This window comes from Nasonia vitripennis (assembly GCF_009193385.2).
Source record: "Nasonia vitripennis strain AsymCx chromosome 5 unlocalized genomic scaffold, Nvit_psr_1.1 chr5_random0004, whole genome shotgun sequence".
NCBI classification, from domain to species: Eukaryota; Metazoa; Arthropoda; class Insecta; order Hymenoptera; family Pteromalidae; genus Nasonia; species Nasonia vitripennis.
The window spans coordinates 198,999-224,660 of NW_022279655.1; the positions used below are offsets into that span (position 1 = coordinate 198,999).

Consider the following 25,662-nt stretch of genomic DNA (forward strand, 5'->3'; position numbering starts at 1 on the left):
GAAGCAATTTGTATTATAACAGTAGACAGTAGAAAAATAGAGACCACCTAACGGACATAGTCAGTGTCAAACCATGTGCTGAAGTGTGAACACACGAGTGATATTAGTGAACGCACAAGTCATGTGTGCTAATAGTGTGTGTGTGTGTGTGTGTGAGAGAGAGAGAGAGAGAGAGAGAGAGAGAGAGAGAGAGAGAGAGAGAGAGAAAGAGAGGGAGAGAGTTGCGACGATGGAAGGGAGAAAGCAATGCAATAAATAAACTAGATATAATACTATAAATAGATACACATATTGATTCATAAGAATACACAATAGATCGCAAACTGATATGCTAACATGAGTATTGCATAATAATACCACTCATATATCGACTAAATTAAAGATCAGAGATCGAATAACTCCGTACAGGCAGCAAAGCTTCTTATAAGGGGCCGCGCTGTTCTTCAATGCTTCATGCACGCACGCCCTCTACGCGCGCTTAGGTAGAACATATTGACTACTACCGCTTAAGTATTTGGTAACTTACCAATGTAGCCAAGTTATATATTACTGCTCTCTTACCTTCTAGGCGGGGTCGCCGTGCAATTATTGTAAGTTGGACATCATGGTAAAGTATTAGTATATACAATATATATTTGACACAAAAACAAATTTTCAAAATTTTTGCAAAATAAAAGTATATTTAGAAATTGTTACAAATATAATATTTTAATATTATGCACCAGATTTATTTTTCAATTATTATGTAGGACGATCGAGAACATTGTTTATTGAAACGGACCAGGTTGATCCGTATACTTCGAAAGTATAGGTCCTTTGTTGTCATTTGTGTTTAAATTCACTTTCTTTCTCTCTCTCTCTCTCTCTCTCTCTCTCTCTCTCTCTCTCTCTCTCTCTCTCCCTCTCTCTCTCCCTCTCTCTATAGAGAGCATAAATGCTGTGCCGCCGTTTCACAATGTAAATCTTGTCCTGAGTTTTTATCCATACATTACTCCTCTTGTAGTTTTGGAGAATGTTAAAATTTCAATACTTTTTTCTATTAAAAAATAAATCATATTAAAACAGCTTTAAATAAAAATATACTATAATTCATGATATTTGAATTATTTACTTTTAATTTAAGTGTTCTTTCATGAACTGCCTTGATATCGCATTTTATGTTTAATAATTTTCTATTGCAAGCTTCAATTGCTGCAAACTATGGAAAAAATATTTAAATTTATCATTTACAAATAATGATATATTAAAGAGCGATCAGTGGAAATGTTGCTGATCGGTTAGACACTAAATGTGAATTTCCTTTATTAAGATAAAATATATAAAATTGTTTCAGCAAAAGCACAGTTGCGCAAAATTATTTAGTTCAATTTAGTTTAAAATTACAAGTTATAGCATTAAAGTACTCGGAAATATGACAAATTAAGAGAGAAAAGCATAAACATGAAAAACGTTCATGAAGAATTTTACGAGGAGTCAACTTATTCTTTCAGTTAGCTGTAGGTAGAAAATAGAACTATTGTACTTTGGGCACGCTCAGCGATCAAAGTTTTTTGGGGTTGTTCAGGCATTAAAAAATGTCAAGGAAAAAGGTTGCAAGCCGAAATCATATGCCAACATAGCGTTACAAGCTAATTTTATAGTAACAAAAAACAGCGAAAATTACGCACTGGGTTATTTAAAACCTTGCTGGGAAAATATTTTTTCTCCTACTTATATCGACTGATGAGCGCAAATGCTTCAATTTTGACTTTAAAATCTCTTTATATGATAACAAAAATTTCGCCGCCGCCACCGCCGTTTCAAGAATTTTCCCCCTCATTTACTTCCCCTCAATTACTCCCGCAGTCATACTTCTTTAGTAAAGATCGTTTTAATTATTATTTATATACTTACTAGGGGGGTACACCCCTGCTCGCTTCGATCGTCAACCCCCATTTTTTTGTTTAAAATGTGGAAAATATACTTATATTAAGTAGGCATTGAGTATCAGTTGTTTTGTTACACGTAGCATGTATAGCGAATGACTTACATAAGTATAATTAACTTATAAATACTATACATACACGGCGAATGCGTGACAAAGCGCTCGCGCGTTCGATAATGTATCATATGTTCGTACTGGATTACATCGTTTCTTTTTCTTTTTGCATTCCGCTCATACATCTGTTTTTGTTAATTTATTGTAGCTGTAGTCTCATCAAGCAGTCGAGTCGAAACAAGTGCACTACATTATGTAACACAAGAAACAAACAGAAAGCGACTGATTAAGCGCAATGGTCCACAAATTGCATTGGCGCGAGCTCAACTAAAAACATTGCTGTATTTCTCCTGTCCGTGTATGCTCAACATTAAGCTATTACACTAACGAGCGCGCGCGAGAGCGTTTTGCAGTGTATGGGCCATATCGGAAATTCCGCGTGTCATGCTGATCCGTGCATTCAGCACTCGGCAAGCGACTCGACCTCTTGCATTTTCCAAAGATTTTTGAAAATACAGCCGAAAATTGCGTATCTGCTACTGCTACTTCTGTAGACAGTTGCCGGATGCGACGCGGTGCTCTCGAGCCTGTTCAACACGAAAAACAAAGCGGTGTACCATGTACAGATCACCCTGGAGAACCGACTAGATACGCCATCACTGCCGCCACAGGTTCATACATTTTTTCTCTCAATTATTGTCCTTCAATTAGTGCCTCTTTATTATTATATTTATTATTATCCTCAATTACTACTACTAGATTACTCGATTCAGCATGTAAAATGCAAGAACGAATGATAGAGCCTATTGAGAAAATCATTATTCTGCCTTTGTGTATTCTTCAAATACAATTCGCAATTATTTTGTTAAAAATGTATAACCAAGAAAAAATGTTCAGCGAAGTGTAAAAGCTTTTACAAAACACAACACCATTTTTTTCTTGGCCGCTTTTAAAGAGTTCATTGAACTTATGGTTTGGGTAGTATTTTGCGGGGATACGTTGTGGAAGAGGAATAAGTAACTGTATGTAGAACTCTAATATTATATGAAGTCCTATTTCAATTTTTTGATCACCAATTTGTAATAAAAATGATGAAAAATCATTTCTTTCTGATCTCAAGTTAGTTTTTAATTTCAACTAACTAAAAACTTACTCGCTAACGTTCGCTCGTTATATTTAAACATTGATTCAAGTTTTAAATATATATAATCGACAAATTTATAATAATAGAAATATGAAACAAAAACAATAATAAAATAATATACTATTATTAAAATATAATATTATTTTAGAATCAGAAGCAATTGCATCGTAACATTAAAGCATAATACTTATTATTTAAATTTAAATTCAATCCGAAGAATGTATAGTTATTGAGTAATATTATGTAGTTATTGAAAAAATATATTTATTTTGATGCGATATGATGCATTAAACATTGTGACGGCCAAGTGCACGTCAAATGTCTAACGGCTAATTATGTACTAAATGTAATAAGATTATTGTTTCAGCAAGCTGCCAACGAGTGCCGAAACGAGCGAGAACGAGAAACGAGGCAAGATAGAGACAGAGACAGTGAGAGCATAGGTAGCGCGGTTGCCGCCTGGCCGCACAGCGTTGGCAAGATATGACAACGATGTGCCGACGGCCGGGAGAACCGCGACTAGAGTTAGTCTCGCTGCGCTATCCACACGAGTAGCTCGCGCTACTGTACACGCGGATTTGTTGTGAGTCCTGCGAGCATCTTAAGAGCGTTACCGACGAGCTGCTGCGACGCCCGTCCGAACTGTACATCTCCACGTCCGAGACTGGACCACGTCCGTTGCGTCAAGTACTACTGCCACTACCGAGTTGTAAGTACCTGCACTCTCACTCCCTCACGTCGACAGGGTAATATCTCTCGTCTCTCTTTATCGTTCGTCGAAGTGTGCGGCGTTTGCACCACCGTGTATAGTTACAGTTGAATATACATTTCCTTATCTAAACTTCTCGTGTGTTATTTCCTACGACCCGACCTACGCCGCCTCCGCGGGCTCGTGAAAAACACGTGCATGATCTGAGTCGGCCGAGCCGTGCCTTCTGCACGCCCGACGTTAATTTACAATAAACAGGACCCTTCTGGCCCTGGTTATAACACGGCAGGAAAGTATTAACCGAGTGTTATAACATAATGCCGAAGAGATTAGATATTATTTACGACTGACAAAACATCAGAGAAAAAGGACTAAATTTGACGTCAAGACACAACTACATCACTGTAGACGATAAATGGGAAATTGCGAAATGTTTGTCATGGTGACGGTCATATTTTTTAGGTCTTTTTCATTGATATCTGACGATGAGACAAATTAACTTAAAAAAGACGCGATATAATATACATGTTGATGTCATGTTAGCTGAATTAAACTGCTTCGATTAGTTGTTAGAGTCATACAACAGATATATGACATTGTGATTGTTTTAACTCGGTTTTCTAATATACTTAACGCAGGATCTGTTGCCATATTATGGCGCGTTCATCAAAGTTACTATGTCAGTTATGTCTATTTATTAATTAATATTATAAATTTAATTGTAAAATAATATAAAAATGTAAGTTAATAAAATTGAAGTCTTTAATTTATGTTGAATATAATAATAAGATAATTTTGAATTTATAATATATTATATAAGTTAAAAAATATTAAATGAAAAAGTATATTAATGGGTAAATTGCGTACGTTATTATACTAATAATAATATTTATTATTTTAATTTAATGTTTTAGTGTTAGCTATTAATTAAATATAAGTGTATCTCTCTATATTAATAAAAAATCTTCGCCGCCGCCACCGCCGTTTCAGAAATTAGCTCCCCCTCAATTTGGGTTATTGGCTTACAATTATGCCCTTTTTCGCGTTATTTTTAACTCAACTTTCGTTATTGGGTTAATAATGAACAATTTTTACGTAATTTTACTGTTTCTGGCTCCCCCTCATTCGGCCTCCCTCTCATTTTGCCTTCCCTACATTATAAGTTTCCCTTATTTGGGTGGCCCATGATATATATTTTACCCGGTTTCGCTTCGCTCGCCAATGCCCCATAATTCTTTTAAACTATCATCATATTCACTGAGCGGCGGTAATTTTACTTTACCATTATGACAACAACTTTTTTTAGAAAACTCTACGGACCAGTAAGAAGCATTACAATAAGGACATACGTAATCCATTTCACCAAAATCTAAGTAAGGAAGTTTTGATGAAAATAGTTTATTTGCCCTATGAATCTGGCGACGTTTGTTAACACGATTGCTATTCATATTTTATGTTGTATCCTTAAACCTTTTTTTCTCTAATCTAATCTCAGTCATGTTTTCAACAATATCTTTGCATCTCTTTTTCTCTAATCTAACCTCAGACATAGTTTCAACTATATCTTTGCATCTTTTTTTCTCTAATCTAACCTCAGCCATATTTTCAACTATATCTTTGCATCTTTTTTTCTCTGATCTATCGTCCGTCATGTTCTGAACTACACCTTTGCACCTTTTTTTCTCTAATTTATCGTCCGTCATGTTCTGAACTACATCCTTGCACCTTTTTTTCGCTAATCTATTATCAGTCATATTTTAAAAAATATCCTTAGACCTTTTCTTTTGTAATCTGACTTTGCTCATGTTGTTGACTACATCTTTTTGTCTTTTTTTATCTAAAGAATAAGAACTCATATTTTCTACTCTATCTTTTTTCCGTTTTTTTATTAAACGGGTTTCACTCATATTTTCAATTAAGTCACCTTCCCTTTTCTTTTTTCGATAATCAGTGTTTGAATTATCGATTTCAACTCTTTTTAATTTTAAAGTATCCCGTTTTATTTTTTTTTATTTTTCCATTACCGGCGCAGCCTTTCGGCTCTAGCTGCCAGGGGGCCTTCCACCACCTCTGTGTGGGAGTAGTGCCCCATCCTATCTCTTTCCTACGTCACTATCTCCCATGCCTATATTTTTCCACCCTGAGAGATTTCTCCGATGAAGAGCATATTTTCAGACACACACCATGCTGGTTAAGCCAGCACTCTCTGCTCCCTAGAGAGCATCGGGTCCGTCTTTCAGTGTAGCTTTCCTCGGAGAAGATCACGTATTAGACCAGCTCTACACCGGTAAGGCCGGCACTCCCTGCCTAATGCATCGGGTTGGCTACCTTAATTCCTACCTTACCTTCGGTCTCTACCACTGTTTCGCATTCGCTCAGGCTTACGCATGTGGGACAGGGAAACTCGGAATTACACTGAAGGAGAATTCCGGGGAAAAAACCTGCCTCGAAACAGCCGTAGTTTTGGGTACTTTTGCCATTGAAAGTAACTCAGAAAAAATCCGAGTGACTTCACCGGGAATCGAACCCACGACCCCTTGAGCGAACGTGTTTCGGACGGCTAAGGCGTGCGCCTTAACCAACTGAGCCACTGACGCTCTAGCATCGCGGTTTGTATGATAGTGACTTTTATAGGAATTTTTTTGATAATTAGGCTAATCATTTAAATTGTTATAATTTTGTATGTCATAATGTCCTCTATCTATGGGACCAGATAAAAATAAATTCAATTCATTTTCATTATAAGTAATAAAATCGCGACCGTAATATATAAGATTAATAAAGTTTGTACTAGAAACTGAAACACGAACAGAATATAGACGAACAAATGCTATAATTTCCACTTCACTGCCGTACGTACCATTCATTGACGTATGCATTTTATAAGTACTTCTATCAGTAATTTAAGATTTAAGATTCGTCGCCTACGATAAATGGCTTAAAATATTCCCAATTCTCATAAACATGATTTACAATTTTGGCTCTAATTTTCATATGATTTTCTTCCGTATTAAACAAAAAATACGAAAAGTAACGAAAGAAGCAATTGCTATCTCCAAGGATTATTTTTCTATTTTACATTCTGACATTTTATTGGATATTCTGTCTATCTACTATGTCAAAATTTTATAGATTGAAAATACTTAACTTTCAATGTTGAATATGGTTTTCTCTCTCTCTCTCTCTCTCTCTCTCTCTCTCTCTCTCTCTCTCATTCTCTCTTTCAAATGATTGCAGCCTGGATTTAGTATCCCGCACAATAATTTATACATAAAAATTCGCGATTTAATTTTGAATTCAGTTTTATAGGAATAACCAAACTATTTGTGTATATAGCATTGGAAAATCGCGAGTAAAACTTCGAATTTAACTCAAACGTAACTAAATTTTTGACGCGACGTGAATACAAAGCTGCCAAGAATTTGTTATTATATGTTGTTGATACGGTTGCTATGCATTATGTTATAGGTAACCACTGCGAGTTTAAACATAATAGATTTTCGAATATCGAATACAATTAAAATTAGAACTGCAGTAGAAATATTTTCAACTTATAAATTACTACCTATTTTAAAATTGGGGGTTGGCGAGCGAAGCTAGTTGAATTAAAAAATTAATCATTTTGGAATGAACAATCAAAATTATAGTGAGAAGATTTAGAAATTATAAAATTATACAATTAAAAACGAAAATTGAAATTAGGTGGTTGGCGAGCGAAGCGAGCAGGGGGTACCCCCCTAGTATATATATAATTTTTAATATATTTCCTTTTTTTAAATATCGTTTATCGTTTTTCATTATTAAATATATTTAGTCTTAATAAAAATGGTTTATTTTATACCTAAGACGAAAATCACTGGTAAAATGTCCAGTTTTTTAGATTGTTAAACAATAACCAATTCTTTCGTGTATTTTACACGATGAAAACTGGGTAAAATTGGCCTCTAATTTAGGTTACACATTCTTACTGATACATAACCATACGACACTTATTATTATAGCAAATAGTAAAACAGGGTCTATGATACAATGTACTATAAGTACACAACAAATGTACCCAAGAAAATTTTTAACCACAGCAGACAATGTCCAGGTATCAAAATCTTCTCCCGAATGGCGAGACATGGTCTAAGATACAAAGTATATAATAAATGTGCTAGAAAAAAATTTTTATCTTTAGTAAACAAAGTCCAGGTGTTAGAATTATTTTGAAATTAACCCATTATAATTATGGTAAACGGTATATAGTGCTACCTTCAAAATTACAATAAGTTTAACCACAACAAACTTCGTTTATAGTCATAAGTATATGATCTGCGTTAAAATTCCAGGAAGACCAAAATTATAAGTCCAGAATAATTCCCTGAAAAATGTCTAGATGTCAAAATCACCTCCCAGATGGCGAGACATGGTGTATGATACAACGCACTAAGTATACAACAGAGGTACAGAACAAAAATTTTCACTTCCAGTAAATGATGTCCAGGTGTCATGATGATCATGAGGTTAACCCATTATATTTATGATAAATGATATATGGTGCTACCTTTTAAATTATACCAAGTTTAACCACAAATAAACCTCATTTATAATCATAAGTATATTTTTAGCGTTAAAATTCTAGGAAGACCAAAATTCCAAGAAGTCAAGGAAAATTCCCTGAAAAATCCGGAAAGTGCAAAATTTCATCGTTTCATTAAAATATTTCAATATTGAAGCACCAAAGAGAAAAAAATAAAACGGTAGGAATATTCTTTGATGTTAGGACTCATGTGACAGTTAAAAAAATTTTAATTAGAGTTGGAGGAATTTGAATAATTTGAACTGGAAATGGGGTTTTGCAGAGGTGAGACAGGTATGCCTGCCACTAAAACTGAGTTGCTTGACAGTATCGAGAAGTATGTCGTGAAAGAATAGAAGAGCACGTCTTTTAAAAACAATCGCCCTGGAAAGAAATGGTACTACGTCATCCAAACATTAGTTTACGTACAGCTCAAAGTCTTAATCTTGTACGAGCTGGAGTGACAGAAGATGATTTGCGAAACTGGTTTGAAGAAGTCAAAAAATATTTACAAAAAAAAGATTTAATAGATATACATGCTTCTAAAGTGTTCAATTGTGACGAAACCTACATTCAGTTGCATCCCAAACCTGATAAAGTGTTAGTAGAGAAAGGTGCACGCACAGTCTACAAGGTCATCGATGCTCGAGAAAGGGAGAATGCAACAGTATTGTTCATGTACAATACCCAGGAAACAAGGGCACCACCGATGGTCTTGTACAAATATGCATCAGAACTCCCAAAGAAAATGATACATAATGTTCCAGAAGGCTGGGGTGTTGGCACATTACCAGAGTTTTTTATCCGTGGCTAGTAAAATGTGAAATAGAATTTCCAGTTGTTGTGTACATGGATGGGCATGCATCGCATGTTATTATGCCACTTGTAAATTTCTGTGTAGAAAGGCAAATACAACTAATCACATTGTTCCCACATTCGACACACATTACCCAGCCTTTGGACATTTCTTTTTTTCATCCGCTCAAAGATGTTTATAATAAAAAAGCAGTCCCTAAGTGGAAAAATGAAAACAATAATAGGCGATTGAGAAAAGAAGATTTCCCTAGAGCTTTAGAAATAGCATTGGAGTTATTTACAGAAGAGAGAAAAGTAATCGTCAATGGTTTTAAAACTGCAGGATTGTATCCGTTCAACCCTGATAATGTCGATTATAATGTCTTGAAGAAAAGCAAGAAAGGCAAAAAGAAGTCTGTTGAGTCTGAAAAGTTAAAAGAAAACGAATCTCCTGAAAGCACTTCAACAGAAGAAGACTGTTTGAATCATTTTGAAAAAAATTTACTTCCAACGCTGTTAATGTTTTTCAAATCTTGTGAATAATCTGGAGAGTGGATTGGTTCCGTAGAAAATAAAGGTTTATTTACTTATTGGCTTATGCTCAAGAAGAAAACTACTGGTTTGATTTTCAGCACATGACAATTAATATTATTTGATGATTTTAAGTAATTATTTATTTTTATACTTAGGTAAACTTCTAATAGAAAATAATGAAATTTTAGTTGTAAATAATGAAAGTATTAGGCCTTAAATCACATTACAGAAGAGCAAGTAGCAACTCTGTCTAACGCATTAGTTCAATCAACTCAGGAGGATTTTGAGAGAGATCATACTGTTAGCGAAGAAGTAGTAACTGTGCCTGATGAAAGTACAACATTTTTGGGTGGACCCACAGAAAACCAATTATACACGATTTTACCTCCAGTCATATTTATTTCCATTAGAAAGTCTCAGTACTGTAAGTTCAGTAACTGATTTGGATTCAGCGGCATCAAAAGATGGTAACACTTAAAGTAGTATAATATTGCGTACTTTAAATTACAAACATTCATATCTAGTCAACGATCAATTTTTTTCAGCTCTTTTATTAAACGTTCCAGTAATAAATCAACTTGGTCAAGCTGACGAAGGCATATCCAGAGAAATCAGTGACTCTCAACATAGTTTGAGTTCTGAAAGGGAAACTATTGAACTCGTTCCAGAAACAACAAAAAAACTTCATACAGTTGACAATGGCATTCTCAGAGAGATCATCGAACCAACCAATCAACGTAGTTTAGTTTCTGAAGGAGAAGCTACTAAAGAAAAATCAAATCTAGAAAACCAAGAAGAATATGCAAAAGGTAAAATTATAAATTAAGAACATAAATATCAATTGAAATTGTTTATATAATCTTATGTATGCCTTTTTCATTCCTATAGATGATTCGCTCAAAAAGCAAAAAGAAAATTTCATTCAATCATTTACTCTTCCGACTGAATAGTTGCCTAAGAATAAAAAAATTAAACTGGAAGCCAAGAACAAAAAAAAGCTACCTGTAATAGGGACTTCTGAGGAATAGCTACGAATTCAAGCTGAAAAGGAGCAAGAGAAAATAATAAAAGAAGAGAAATTAGTGAAAAAGGAAGGATTACAGGAAAAGGAAAAGCAGTTAGCCGAAGAAAAAAAGAGGTCACAGAATGAAATGAAACTGCTTCAACAAAAAATCAAACAAAAAACTAAATAAGTTATTGACTATTTATTAGTTCGCGTTACTGAAAGTATTATTATTATAAGTAATTTAAGCTAAAGTCATTCGTTGCATGAAAAATGAAAAATTGTATACCAAGTTAAACATACATGTTTAAATTTTAATAAACAGAGTTATTTTACAACCTAAGAACAATAACGTGTTTTGATCTCTCATAATTTTACTTTAAATAATTATTTTTATGAATATTTTATTTATTTTCTAATTTTACAAATTTATTGAATCCCATTTTAGTAACATTCACTTAAAATATTGATAATTATTCAATAAACAACAAATTATATCATTTTCCATAATAAGGGTATTCCTGTATGAAACATGGGGGCACGCTCCAAAATCCTGTTTTATAATAGGGTCAGAAGGTTCTTTTAATATTTTATTTATCAATTGTAAAATATACAGTAAATAAAAACTTAAAAAAAATATCTGTATTTTACATTAAACGTCGCATCCGATAGGTGTGTCTAAGTTACGGTTTTGGGTTATTTACATATCCGTTTTTTTACTGGAAAAAAAAGTGTCCGAAAAGCGTACAATAATAGGCTACTTTACATTAACGGATCCCCGTGTTGACAAGTCTCTGTAGTTTCAAATCCAGTTCTTGTGTCAGGTTGCAGTAAGCCAGTGCACAATAGTCGATGATGGGAAATAGGAGTGCTTGCACTAGGTGTTGGCGCAATCTGAGGTTAGTGCTCTTATGAAAGAAATAGAGCCGGTACATTAAAAAGTGCGCACGTTTACATAATTGTGTAACGTGCCCTTTAACGTAAGTTTGGAGTCTAGCACCAACCCCAGATTGTGCACAGATGATTCATAGTCGACCCTTCGCGCGTGTGCGTGCTTCCGTCAAGCAGATTAGTTGTAAATTAGCATACGAATTATAGAGTTTTGTCCATGTGTATAGACTCCGGACGGAATAAGATGATGTGTTAATTGTAGCTTGTAACACTCGGGACGACTCGGTATGCATTGTATAGATCTGATTGCGAGTGATGCAAGATTTTGTGGTTGTACCGCAAAACAGATAGGGTAGAGTGGGCTGTTTGGGGATGGAATATAGCATCTGACAATCTTTAAGATAGTACTACACTGAGGTAGCTAGACAAAACAAGCCTACTTTTTATTGTTAGCTTTTTGTAGAATATCTTTAATAACAGAAGTTGCATAAGTTAAGGTACAACAAATAATGATTATGCGCTTACATTAAGGGATTCTATTTATCATAATTGTTAATAAAAAGTTTTAGAAGAGAGTTTATTTAACTCATGTTTTAAGGTTAAGTGTACAATTTTTAAATTTTATTTGTTTATTACTACGCTCACAGAGTTCGAAGTTTTGACTTCAAGCACTTAAAGTATTCGTTAATTATTCAACTAATAATCTACAAAATATAAGTGAATTCTGAACCATCCATTTTATATAATCAAAAGCGCAAAAGAAATACGCGCATTTACGGACGTTAAAATGTTTATAACTTTTTTTTCACGCTTCAAACCTCTACCAAAATTTAACTGAGTAATTTTCTCACTGAAATCTATTTGTATGCCAAGTTTCAGGTTTTTATGAGCTGTCAATCACTTTGGTATAGTACTCCCTTAAATTACTGTATTTATTCAATGAAATACTTGACACTATGTAAACACTCAACCATTAACCCTAATGTTTAGGTTTGTTGGCATATCGTTAACCCGTTAACCGCATAAACTACCACACGCTTGCCTATCTTGAAAAATTTCCCATTCATACCTCACAACTATGTCCTTGACTCCTGGTCGAACAAAACATATTAATTCTTCGTAATAATCGAAACGTGGAGCAACATACTCGCAAGAAAAGCCTTTGGGAAAAAACCGGAAACGATACACTAAGCTTTGTTCTCCATGGACTGATCGACCACGCCGTGGAAAATACCAAAAGCCACTGGTTATGAAGCGCCTGCTCGGAGTCAGTCAGGGCAGGAGAGTGCTAATTTAAACACCCTGTTTAGTCATTGGTTTTCTGTGGTAGCCGACGACGGCTGCCGTTCTATTTATTTTTCTCGAGCAACTCTTCTTCTGCAGCGTCGTTTCCTCGAAACCAAACAGACGCTATTTATCATGTACTCTATAAACATTTATTCAACCATAGGACGCTCTGCCCTAACTTCTTCCAAGCGTGCTTATAACCTGGTTTCCCTATGTTACAACATTCTATGAAAAATGTATTAAAAAGATTTAAGAAAAAAACCATACGTTGTAATAATATTTTACTTGAGAGGCTGCGTACCAATGAATTAGCAGAAACTTATAAGTTACAATAGAAGCAATTGGGCTCAGTTGTCGATTCAAGTTGGGGAACAAATATTTGCGCAGCCAAGTAATAAATTATCCTGCGCGTAATATTGGATGTATTTTCATGATTGCTAATTGGCTTGTAGCTTTCCGTTTGCATCTGATTTCGGCTTGCAATGCTTTATTAAAATTTGTTGTCTTAAGGAACCCAAAAAACTTCGTCTAATAAGTGTGCTGCCAAAAGTACGATAGCTTTATTTTTTAAATAAGAATGGTCTGACTCTCGGCCAAAAAATGGAAATTTTGCAAAAATAAATTATATTTTCAGTACTGAAGTTAGTTCAGTTATTTAATAAAAAATATTGCTAGTGATATTTAATGACAACAGTAGCGGTCTTTTCGCTATTAAATTTTGTATTGTTATCAATTTGTATCATGGTTTGTAATAGCTATGTAAAATTTCTTTTGTTTGTTTGCCTTTAAACGCGCGAATATAATTTTAAACTCCCAATACGAGTAGAGTTTAACCTTATCGCCCTACCTTTAATTTATATTTTAAACAAAAAATAAGATCTATGGCTCGAGGTAGGTTGTTAAAAGTAAAATTTACTTCGATCGCTCTTTAATTATAAGAAAAATAGGAAAATATTAAACAAACTAAATTATGAAGTTCTAAATGTTCTTGAAAGTCGCATAATTTTTTGTTTTCCAATTGAAGTTTTTTAATGCATAGTTCTTGTTTAATCCTAAAAAATATTGGTTTCAAATCAAAATCCATGTTATACTATATAAATAAAAATGTTCTGTATAAATAACTTACGTTAAATCAATGATTTCTTGATTCACATCGAGTAAAGGTCTTCTATAAATCATCAAAAAGCCTTCTGAAAGTTTTTTAGAAGTATTTAAAAAGTGTACTTGCATATCACTAAAAATAACATATTAAAAATTTAGAATAAATAATCATCATTAATCAAATATGTTAATTCTTTAGAATGCCATAATTAACCTATTAATAGTTGTTGTATTTGTTTTTTTTTCATCTTGAAGAGATTGTTTTACGTTGTCTGTCATTGTTTTTAACTTGTAAAAAATGCTTCTCAAGTTTTATAAATTTACTTCATGAACCTGCAATTAAAAATGTACATAGAACATCTTACGAAAAAAATTGTGTAGCGATCTTTGCAGAGAAATGTGCAAAAAATCTGTAGAGATCTATCCACAGATTTCTGCACTTTATTTTCGTAAGGGGAAATACTAAATTTTTTGATAAAAATGGATAATATATTAAAGAAATCTATAATTTCTTAGTTTAAGTTAAGGTTGGGATCTAAACGGATCAAAGTGGAACGTAACGCTACTGAAAAAAATCGCGCGATTAATCGTCCGACTAATCGCGTCGAAAAAAGTTCGATAAATTAACGCGATTGATTGCGCGATTATTCCCGCGTTTAATCACGTGAATAATCGCGCGATTTTTTTCAGTAGGGAACAGATTGTAAAGTTTTGATTTTTTAATTCATTTCAAACTACAACAGCGAATAAAAATTTAGAAATTTTTATATGCATCTAATGATCCCTTCGAACTAAGAATACTACTATGAATTGTATCGCAGCACCTAAGACCCATGGCAAAGGCAAGATGCAACTTAATAGCATTTTGAACCTTTTTACCAGTCTTATATCTTGTCTACGATTTGCGTTCAAAATCCACAGAACACGATAAGAAAATATATAAATGAAATAAAAAGTTTCATTTAACAAAAAATTTTAAAATTGATTATTTAATCTGTTTAATACGTTGTAATATGTATAATTATTTACACGTACTGCAATGTTAGAACATAGCTTGAAACGGATTCAAGTGGATCAAAAAAATGAATTAAATCGAATTCTTTCATTCCTTATTTTCATTCCGTTTAGATCCTACATTTAACAAGGAATGCAAGTAAGCTTTATATTAACAAATTACCATTAATAATTTCAAGATGATTTTACTGTATAGTTAAGCATTGTAGAAATAAACAATTCGTATTAAGATTGTTTATGGGAAATATTACTCCATTTTTATTTGGTTTAAAATAGTTATCGATAATCCATGGAAAATCTTGATTTATATTTTCATTATTAATTAAAGCTATATTATTTGTAACAATATTAATTAAATATGATGATGAATATTTTGATAGTTCTTTTAAATATTTTTTTAAGGATGATAATTTTAAGCGTAATATTTTTAACTGATTATCTGTTTCTTCAAAGTATACGTCAGTTCTGAAAATTTAAATGATATTTAATACATAAATAAAATTTTAAAAGAGCAGGGAGAAAAGTCGCGAATAAAATTTGTGTAGTACTGAATTTTACATAGTTCAGACTGTGTAACATTTACTCAAAAAGGTTCTACCAGCACGCCTCTAGACAAAATATTATAATTTGTTCGCAAATTATACCTTGCGAAGAAAGATATTTATAAACGTATATCAAATAATAATTATTTAATGTACATTCAGCATAAATCACTTTGAGTTTATTTAGAACTTTTTATTTTCTTGATTGTGTGAACAGCTTCCAACTAGGGCGGCTAAAGGTGAATATAGACCAAAAATTATGTTTTCGATCCCAATTTACCTTTTTACACGACGAGAATAGCAAAATACTCTGAAGCGGCACAATTATAATGCTAGTAATATTTTGCAAAACAAAAGAACACTTGTAGAAATTAGACATCATAATCAACATTAAACGTATGCAATCGTTCTTTGCTTTTCGATATATTAACGATACATAGTTTACTTTAAATAAAACCTCCGTCAATTATTAGGTTTTTATTTTATTTTCTACTGAAAATATTAACGTGGAAAATTACGATGCAGTTCGCATACGAATTTACACGAAAAATCGAACGAGATTTCCAGGTCAAATGTTATGCGATTAGTCATGTGTCTAATCAAGCGATGCAGGGACAAAACAAATAATTGATTGATTATTAGTTACATTTTTATTAAAATTAAAAGTGTACTGTGTACAAAGATCGTGAAGTGAACTTTTTTGAACTAAGTGTGGAGGTTGCTGGGCAAATCCAAGGCAAGCGCGTCTCCGAGTCGTAGCCAAGTGTAACGTGCCAAGATTTTATTATAGTAGATACGTTGTCCACGACCCATGAACATTGTTTATAAAGTCTGCGCGATTACAACCATGCATTCACGCATACAAATTGCGAATATTCAAAGCTAAGTAGCTATAGCACAACCGAACGCTAAAAATTAAACAGAGATAAACCTGCGAGTCAGTACTGCCCGCGCGCGATTGATTGCAACACCTGCGTGTGCATATCTTTATAGTGGCTGATGCTGATAGGTCATAAGTTATCGAGTTACGAAAATCATGTCAATTGTGTATCGACATCGAGGCTTTATAAGCTAAGAAACTGATCCACGCAGCGCTTTGTGTGTGAAAATCACTACATATAGCGTGCCTGTTTCTCTAGAGTAGCAGCAGTGTTACTGATGTTCATGCTTGAAGCGTGCCAAATTCGTTCGACAGCTGCCGAGAAGTCCACACGTGCACCTCTACACATTACGTCTAGTATCGCTCAGTAACACATGGCTGCCGAGCCGATGGTTAGTTCCAAAGTATACAAATAATTTATTAAACTTGCGCAGCCCGTAATCTTACGAAACACGGTTTTCACATAATCTACTATTATAATAAAGTGCTTAATGTACCTGTGTGCCGTGAAGCCATTTACATCTTTTCTCAATAACTTAACATCTAGAACTTAGCCGGACATGATCTATGAGACAGATATAATTTTGGGCCTTATAATTTTTGGTTCTTAAAATTTGTAACCGTAATATTTTTGGGCTTTAAAATTTTTGGGCCTTAAAAAGTTTGGATTATTTAAATTTTCCTGTGTGCCGTGAAGCCATTCACATCTTTTCTCAATAACTGATATATTTTATTAGTTAATTATTAATTTAATAATTCATGATATACGATATTTTTTGTATATATCTTATTTGAATCATCATTATTTTTACTTTTATCCTCGAAACTTGAATTTTTCTAAATTAAAATTGTTACATTTTTTTTAATGTCACCCTGGATAATGCCACATATAATTGACCACGACTGAAAACTGGATTTGGTAAATAGACACCAACTATGTTAAATGTTTTGCCTTGTAATTTGTTGATTGTCATGACATATCCTAATCTTACTGGAAACTGTCGTCTTGTCATGTCAAAAGGAATTTCTTCTTTTGAAAAAGTCAAATCAATTCGTAGTATTAAAACAACTTTATCAATTTATTTACCGCATATTTTTTCTGTCTGTATACTGAATTGCATCATTTTCCTTACTATCAATCGAGTACCATTACAAAGCTCATTATTTAAATTTAAATTTCTCAGCAAAATAATTACAGCATCTACTTTTAGACGTAACTTATGAGGCGGTAGCTCATTTGACGTGAGTTAATTTAAAAATTCTATTGGTAACCTCTTTATTATCATCTTCGCATGAATCTATACTGAGATACTCTCTTACATCGTCTTGCATCCTATTTAAAATATTATAATTAATTTTGAGTATATCATTGTTTTTCGGCGCTAAAATTACTCTTTCGCAGAGTTTATTGGCATTATTATTATCAAAGCAATGTCTATAAATTTCCATAATTATATCATTAGTTAATAATGATTCTGTTGGAAGTAAAGTTATATCATTGTCCATTTCAAATTTGTTAGAATATTTTCCATCTTCAATTTTTATAGCCATTGTTTAAACTCTTTGTCACAATAACTAACTCTCATTTTATCTTTTAAAGTCATTATATGGAATTTACTCTATAAATAACTATTTTTCACACAATTTTTAATAATTTTTGTTCGATTCCCATGTTTGACAACACGTAGTGTTTGTCGGAAGTCACCGGATACAATTATTACTTTGTCAACAAATTTACTGTTATTAATACATAATTCTTTAAATAACTTATCCACTGCCTGAATAGCATGTTTCGATGTTATTGTTATTTCATCCCAAATTATGACTTCTACATTTTTCAGATTTTTTCCATATATTGAATTGGGAGTAATGATGACCGTTGAATCTTCATTTATATCTAATGGTAATTTAAAAATAACATGTAACGTTCTTTCATTTATTAATAAATTTGCTGCTGTATTATTCCATGCTACAAATGAAACACTAATTTTTTCTTTATTTAAATGAGTGATAATTGTATTTAGTAAGTAGCTTTTTCCACTACCTCCAGCTCCATCAATAAAGAAACACTTCACTTGATTGACTTTATTAATTACACTATTTATTACTGCATCGAAAATTTTATTTTATCAAATTATATTTATGTAAATTGGGTAAATTGAAATCTGTCAGTGTATACCCGTAACTTGTTAAAATAGAATTGATATGTTTCAGTAAGATATTTTTAAGTATTTCTTTAGTTAACAATGGACTGTAAAAATGTGCTTTATATTTTTTTAATAATTCTTTAACATTTACTGGGCGATGAAATCGCATATATAACCAAACAGGTTACACAGAGTTTCAGGAAATTCAACCTTGATTGCTTCTTCCAAGCTTTCGTCCCATTCTTCATCGGTGGTTATTAATTTTCTAGCTACATCTACTTCATGTAATATTGCGTATGTAACATATCCTTTGGATTATACTACTTATAATTGGCTTCCAAATTTGTTCTTGCTATTTCTTTATTTTTTCATTGAAAACGTAAAAATATGGTATATCAACATACAAGTATTGTCTGGCTTGCGGATCGTTTGCATTTAGTTCAAACCATGCAGTGATAGTCGTGTTTAAGTTTTTATTAATCAACTCATCCTCTGATCCTTCCTTAAAGAATACAAACTGTTTATTTTCAAATGTACAGCTAATCGGTAAATTACGTGTGATAAAACGTACATTGCATATAGTAGTAGACGATACATTGCTTCTGAAGGGCTTACATATTTTGTATTTGAATATTGTTTTATTTCATGATAGTTAAAATTTTCTTTGACACATTGAATAGTTGCACAATCTTCAACATTAATATGACAATTAAATTTGAACAATAAATACGAATTGTATGGAACTACAAATTGATTATCAGCTATATTGTTTTTATCGAATTCGTTTTCCATTGTTACTTTGTCGATAAAGGAGCTATCCTAGTATTATTAAAAGTAGTTTAGTAATTAAACTATTTCGGAAAGTTTTTGGTTGATTTTTTTGTTTTGCTATGCATACATGGTGAATTTATTATCTAACCTTGGATATTTCGTTTCATCAGGTATTTCTGCACTTATAAGTTCATCAACATCATCTACATTGTTCAGTTTATGACTTTTATGAATAAAAGCCAACAAGTGCATGTGTGGTAAACCTCTTTTCTGAAACTCAATTACTTAAGTATATGCAATACATATTCTAAAAATGTTTTTTGAGAATTTCATTACATAATTTATTCATTTTTGCATTAAAAACGTATATTATAACCATTTTTTTAATTTTTACGTTGTCATCGTTACTTTTATTTTTTTAATGATCCATGACACCTTTGTATAAATCTGTCCTTAATTGGTGTTGATTTTTATTAAAAAAAAAAATAATAATAATCGTGAACATTCAACTTTTACCCAAGCATCAGCAATGTATTGTTAAGTTAATTTTCCTAAATTTAAGTAAATATTAAAATCAAGTGGCGCGGGAGCGCCACGAAGGCGAGTTTGAGAAGCAGACAACGCCTCGGCGCCCGTGACACTATTTACTTCTATATTGGTCTCTCGAATTTTCAATTAAGGAAATAAATTATTTATCATTCATGTAACCAGCTAATTTTGATAAATGTTTATACTGGTATGCCAAACTATGATTTTAAACCAAAATATCAGCAATAAACCAGCTTTAACATAATAAACAAGTATGCAGGTGAACAAAAATGCTGAAATCACTTGCTTAATTTTTCTTCAGCCCAAAAAGTGGTAAGACCGTTAAGTTAGCTGCGTGCAGTTTGACCGAGTGGTTAGACTGTGAAGTTGGCCGCACAAGCTATTGAGCCTACATTGTCTGCTCCTCTGCTTGAATTATAAATGTGTGCTCCGTAGTATTCGGTGTTTTGGTGTAAAAATCTTTCAAGGAAGGTGTCTAGATAAATAGGGTAGCTGATGACGACGTCTAGGTGGTGCGCTCCGTGATTTTTGGTGTTTAGATAAATAAATCATACGAGGACGGCATCTAGGTGTACAGGGCGGCCGATGGCGAGGTCTAGGTAGTTCGCACCGTGGTTTTTGGTGTCTAGGTGTTAAAATAATTCGAGGGCGGTACCTAGGTGTACAGGGTGGCCGATGACGAGGTCTAGGTAGTTCGCTCCGTGGCTTTTGGTGTTGAAATAATTCGAGGGCGGTGTCTAGGTGTACAGGGTGGCCGATGACGAGTTCTAGGTAGTTCGCTCCGTGGTTTTTGGTGTCTAGGTGTAAAAATCATTTGAACGCGGTGTCCAGGTGTACAGGGTGGCCGATGACGAGGTCTAGGTCGTGCGCTCCGTGGCTTTTGGTGTTGAAATAATTCGAGGGCGGTGTCTAGGTGTACAGGGTGGCCGATGACGAGGTCTAGGTAGTTTGCTCCGTGGTTTTTGGTGTCTAGGTGTAAAAATCACTTGAACGCGGTGTCCAGGTGTACAGGGTGGCTGATGACGAGGTCTAGGTCGTGCGCTTCGTGGTTTTTGGTGTCTAGGTAAATAAATCATACGATGACGGCGTCTAGGTGTACAGGGTGTCCGATAACGAGGTCTGGATAGTTCGCGCCGTGGGTTTTGGTGTCTTGGCGTAGAAATAATTCAAGGGTGGTGTATATCAACAATCAGTGATCTCATGTTAGTGATAAAAATGTTACAAAAAAGCTTTGATCTAAAGGTGCTAAATATGCTTATATTTTATTTCTACGACGTCGAATATGAAATACTCAAAAAAATTTACTAAAAAGGATTGAAATCTCTAAAAAAAATAACTTTTAAAAAAGTAAAAAGTTAGGCAAGTTTAATATATTTCGCAACAAAATTACAGATTGAAAAGTACTAAGATCAATCAAACAAAGTCAAGTTTATTATATTTAATCGTGATGAAGCAAGGAACAACTCTCAAGATAATTACTACGTAACTTACCATGCCCGTTTCATTGTACTTATGGTGTTTGTATGACGTTCTAATACATAAAAGGAAATTTTAGTTGTTCACCAATAAACAAAATTAAACGGGCATGGCAAGTTACGTAGTAATTATCTTGAGAGTTGTTCCTTGCTTCATCACGATTAAATATAATAAACTTGACTTTGTTTGATTGATCTTAGTACTTTTCAATCTGTAATTTTGTTGCGAAATATATTAAACTTGCCTAACTTTTTACTTTTTTAAAAGTTATTTTTTTTAGAGATTGTTTCTAATGCTGAATTTATGACAATCAAATTGTAGCATTGAAATATTGTTTTTGTTATTTTTATTTTTCATATCGGGCATCCATACAAAGCCTATATTAGGATATATAAGTGGATAGGACATAGGATCTACATGTTTACTAATATACGGTATATTAGTAGGTATTCTATGTTTTGAATATATATCTCGATCTGTGGGGGCTCCCGCCGACCACCACCGGAGTCATCGCAGGAAGCAGTGCCTGATCCCCAGGCCTGACTTCCTTTAACCCAGCTGTTCCATCCGGCCACCGCCTTTCCCGCGGCGCCCCCTCCGAGCCGCCACGATGCGTGGCGAGGCCGGTGCCGCGGCGAGGCTCGAGCGCCATGTTCGGCAGAACGCTCAGGATCGCTCGCGGAGCAACAGCGCCCAGAGCCTATTAGAGAGAGAGTCTTTGTAAAATATTGGCAATAAATCTTCGTTAGCTACTTTTATACATAATCGACGAGTTTTCATTCCTTGACCACCTCGAGCTCAGGCGAGCCTCCTTCAACCTGGTACGAAAGCCAGAGATCTATCTATTGGTTGACCATTTTCACCTACAAATGTCACAGCTACTTCATCACATTTAGCTGCGTTACATCTACGTTTATCATGATTAGAATTGCGTGTTACTTACATTATAATTACTTTACTATTAAACTCAACGTTTCTGTTTTTTAAACGATTTTGTTCTTCTATTTCGACTTTGTGCATCAGTGTGTATGATTTAGCGTACATGTTTACTTGTTGAAAAAAATTTTTTTCCCAACACGCGCATGAAATGGTCCATTTTTATGCCTACAAGTAGAGTAGAAAATCGTCCATTCCAAGCGTGTTAGAAAAAGTTTGAGCTCGAGCGAAAAAAATTTTCTTCTCGCTTGAGGAGTAGCAGGGAGAATAATACATTATGCAACAAGGGTCGACAGTAGCAGATTTTTCCTGCTGGTGCCAACTGCCCGAGCGAAGCGAGAAAAATCTTTATTCCACTCTCGACTGAAATGGCTACTATTTGTCTCTGAAAATCGAAGCCGACGTGTTTTTTTATATTTTTGTTTCATTCATTAAAAAAAAAAAAAAATTACTTTTGCCCCGCTAATTTTACTTTTGCCCCGCTGATTTTACTTTTGCCCCGCTAATTTTACTTTTGCCCCGCTGATTTTTCTTATTCCCCGCAAACAGGGTTACGGGAAAATATGCTACTTTTGCCCTGATATTTAGGAGCAAAAAGTGGCCATTTTGATCGGGTGTGGAATAATAGTACATTGTACAACAAGGGGCAAAAATGGGCTTTTCCAAGCGAGGATGATGTTTGAGCACGAGTGGTAGTCGAGGGCGCCGTGGGCACGAGTGTTCAAACATCATCCGAGTCTGGAAAAGTACATTCGCCCCTCGTTGTTCACCGTGCTTTTTATAACAAGTGTATAAGGAAGACCATTTGGGTCGCCTATGAAGTGGATCGAGAATGGAGTTTTTCGAGTCGTCCACTACGGTGGGCGTGTATAGATTCATATATATGTGTGTATATATATATGCATATATATTTTATTTAATTATTTTATTTATTTAAATATATTTTTAGTAAAGCTTTTAAAATTTAGTAAATCAAAATTTTAATAAACTGCAAATTTTGAAAATTTGAAAATCAGAAAATTTTGGGAAATTTGAAAATTTTGAGAAATTTTGAAAATTTTGGAAATTGTTTCAACAAGTTTTTACCGATTTAAAGCTTTAGTAAGGAGATGAACAAAAAAAAATGAATCGAGCGGACCGAAAATGATCGTTTTCGCCTCTAGAGCGCCGACCATTTTCGGTCCGCTCGATTTCCGATTCTCCGATTATTGTAGGCTCGTTCTACCTATATAGGGAGCGAAAATGGATTAATTGATACATGTATTGTGATCAGGGACTCTCGCTCTACTTTTTGTGTGACGCTCGGAAAATCCCATTTTCGGCCCAGTTTATAGGCGCCGAAAATGGTCTTTTTTATGCACGTGTTATAAAAAATTATTTTCTACTCTCTGTTAATACCCGTTTTTCAAATATCTCAAATTTCTCGAATTTTTTGTGCACTTGAAATGTACAATCTCCTACCCAACTCGTCTACGTCTCGTGCCGAACACCTCACCCACGCTTGACATAGCTTATTTTCTCCCCTTGTTGCACAATGTACTATTAATTCCTTTAATATAATTAAAGAACATGTTTGTAACATTAGTTTGTAATAGTAATTGGGAGTCGATTTCATTATCAATGATGTATAGTTGCCCATATCTTCTGGCTTCGATTTCGTCTCGATGTAAGGTATAAATTTTATGGTAAATTTGACCACTTATATAACTTGAGGGCCTGTTCCGAAAAGAGCGTCAAATCTAGCTTTAAAAATTGCGAAGGCAAGTGTATTATTATATTGTCTAATATTATTTTAAAAGTGTTAACTTTTGTCAGTAATTCCAGAAACTAATTCTTTTAAACGTTAAGGTAGTTCACCTGCTGCAGTGGTGTTCAATTAGGGTTTTTATTAGAAAATTCCTTTTTTAAGATATTATACAGTGTTGTCTAATGTCAAAACCTTATAATTCATAGTATCAAACATTAGAATGGTGATATAAATTTTTTTAGAGTATAAAATACTCTCAAAACTCTATATAGATATACTAATTGCATGGGATGAAAACTTTAAATTGTTGTATCTTAAAAAAAAGCCTCGTTTGCCCTATCCAACTTTTTCTCCATGATTTGTATTGCTATTTTACATCATAAGCTAGTTTTTTCAAAATATTCTAAGAAAACTCGCTTCTCATGTTAAAATACAAAATTTCAAGGTTCTTTATCTCTTAAAATAATGTCGCTGGGGGGGGGGAGGGGGTAAAACAAATACCACGTTGTAGAGGACACTTAATTGAATATGTAAAGAAAGTTCGAGCGATATCCTAAGAAAATAAATATTCTGGTGAACTACCTTCAGGATTAGTGATATTGTCAGATAATGCAACGTTTCCTCTATTGCAACAATTAGAAAACTTCTTATCACATGATATTTCAAATTCGAAATGTTTAGCATTAAAGAATTCACACATTTCACTCATGCTACGCACATCATTTTCCATAATTGCTGATTCATCTAAATCAAAATCGAACATGGCATTCAATTTTGTTATTGAAAATTTATTGAAAATTTTAATGGCGTAACCTTTTAATTTTTTGTAGTTATTATTATAACTCATTACTTTTTAATTTTCTTCAGAGCTATAAATTTATATACCTTATCCACCGAGCGACGTTAGGAGTGAGGTGATCCTGCTAGTTATTTACTATTTTTCTATGAAATTTAAACCAAATCCCCTCATTCATACCATAACTAATGTACTTTTAAACAATATCCTGGAGTTTGAACTCATTTGGACCATTCGTTCCTTTGGAATCTTACGGTCAGTGAATTATGGACTCCCTACTATACGTAGGTATTATAGAGGTATATAGAAGGTCTAAAACCGTCAAAATAAAGGTAATTATGTCTGCGAATAGTAAAAGAAATTTGGTTTATTTATATAAGTATTTATAAATTTTTAATGTAAAATTTTGATTTTAATTTCAAAGGTGGTGTGCCCCCTTAAATGGGTAATAAAACTAGAGAGGACGACACCAACGCACATCATACATTGGGAAACGAAAAGGGCAAAGCTGGAGACGAGGGCAAGGAAAAGGATGATAAGATATGAGGGGAAACTAAGAAGGGCAAATGAAGACTCGATAGTGGGGGAATGCTGGAGACTGCTTAAGAATGAGGGAGAGCTGGGGGCACCGAAGAGAAAGGGAAAAGACGTTAGGAAGATAGAGCTGGAAAGATGTGGTATCTCAATGGTAGAATATATCAGAAGGATGGTATGAGGTGAAGGGGTAGAAGAGGAAATAGAGATGATAAACAGGGACATACAGTGGCAGGAGTGGAGGGAAGAAACCAGGGAATCAAGATA

The 25,662-nt window shown here is 33.8% G+C and overlaps 2 protein-coding genes across 23 annotated transcripts in view; one reads left to right on the plus strand and one right to left on the minus strand.

The window, feature by feature from the left end:
- Positions 1-660: 660 nt before the first annotated feature.
- LOC100680005 (biogenesis of lysosome-related organelles complex 1 subunit 6) overlaps positions 661-25,662 on the minus strand; it is a 65,769-nt gene continuing 40,767 nt past the window's right edge. For 12 of the 22 annotated variants that reach the window (XM_031932997.2, XM_032602165.1, XM_031932993.2 and 9 more), the window contains 5 exons: positions 14,218-14,336; positions 14,029-14,136; positions 13,867-13,954; positions 1,112-1,198; positions 661-1,036 (listed from right to left, as the gene is read on the minus strand). In XM_031932997.2, the coding sequence (XP_031788857.1) occupies positions 1,016-1,036; positions 1,112-1,198; positions 13,867-13,954; positions 14,029-14,136; positions 14,218-14,282 (369 nt within the window). In that variant the 5' untranslated portion in view covers positions 14,283-14,336 and the 3' untranslated portion in view covers positions 661-1,015. Of the gene's footprint in view, positions 1,037-1,111; positions 1,199-13,866; positions 13,955-14,028; positions 14,137-14,217; positions 14,337-15,180; positions 15,483-25,662 lie in introns of all 22 variants that reach the window. The other 10 variants (XM_032602158.1, XM_032602156.1, XM_032602163.1 and 7 more) reach the window with 2 other exon arrangements.
- Positions 8,118-11,005, plus strand: LOC116417885. The gene is made up of 3 exons (XM_031932988.1): positions 8,118-10,188; positions 10,267-10,530; positions 10,610-11,005. Exons 1-3 carry the CDS (start codon positions 10,050-10,052, stop codon positions 10,669-10,671), a joined length of 465 nt encoding a protein of 154 aa, XP_031788848.1. The 5' UTR covers positions 8,118-10,049; the 3' UTR covers positions 10,672-11,005.

Coding starts and splice junctions, on each gene's coding strand:
- LOC116417885 (XM_031932988.1), top strand. CDS start 10,050: ATGAAAGTACAACATTTTTGGGTGGACCCACAGAAAACCAATTATACA. Junction 10,189..10,266: donor TTCAGCGGCATCAAAAGATG/GTAACACTTAAA, acceptor AATTTTTTTCAG/CTCTTTTATTAAACGTTCCA. Junction 10,531..10,609: donor CCAAGAAGAATATGCAAAAG/GTAAAATTATAA, acceptor TCATTCCTATAG/ATGATTCGCTCAAAAAGCAA.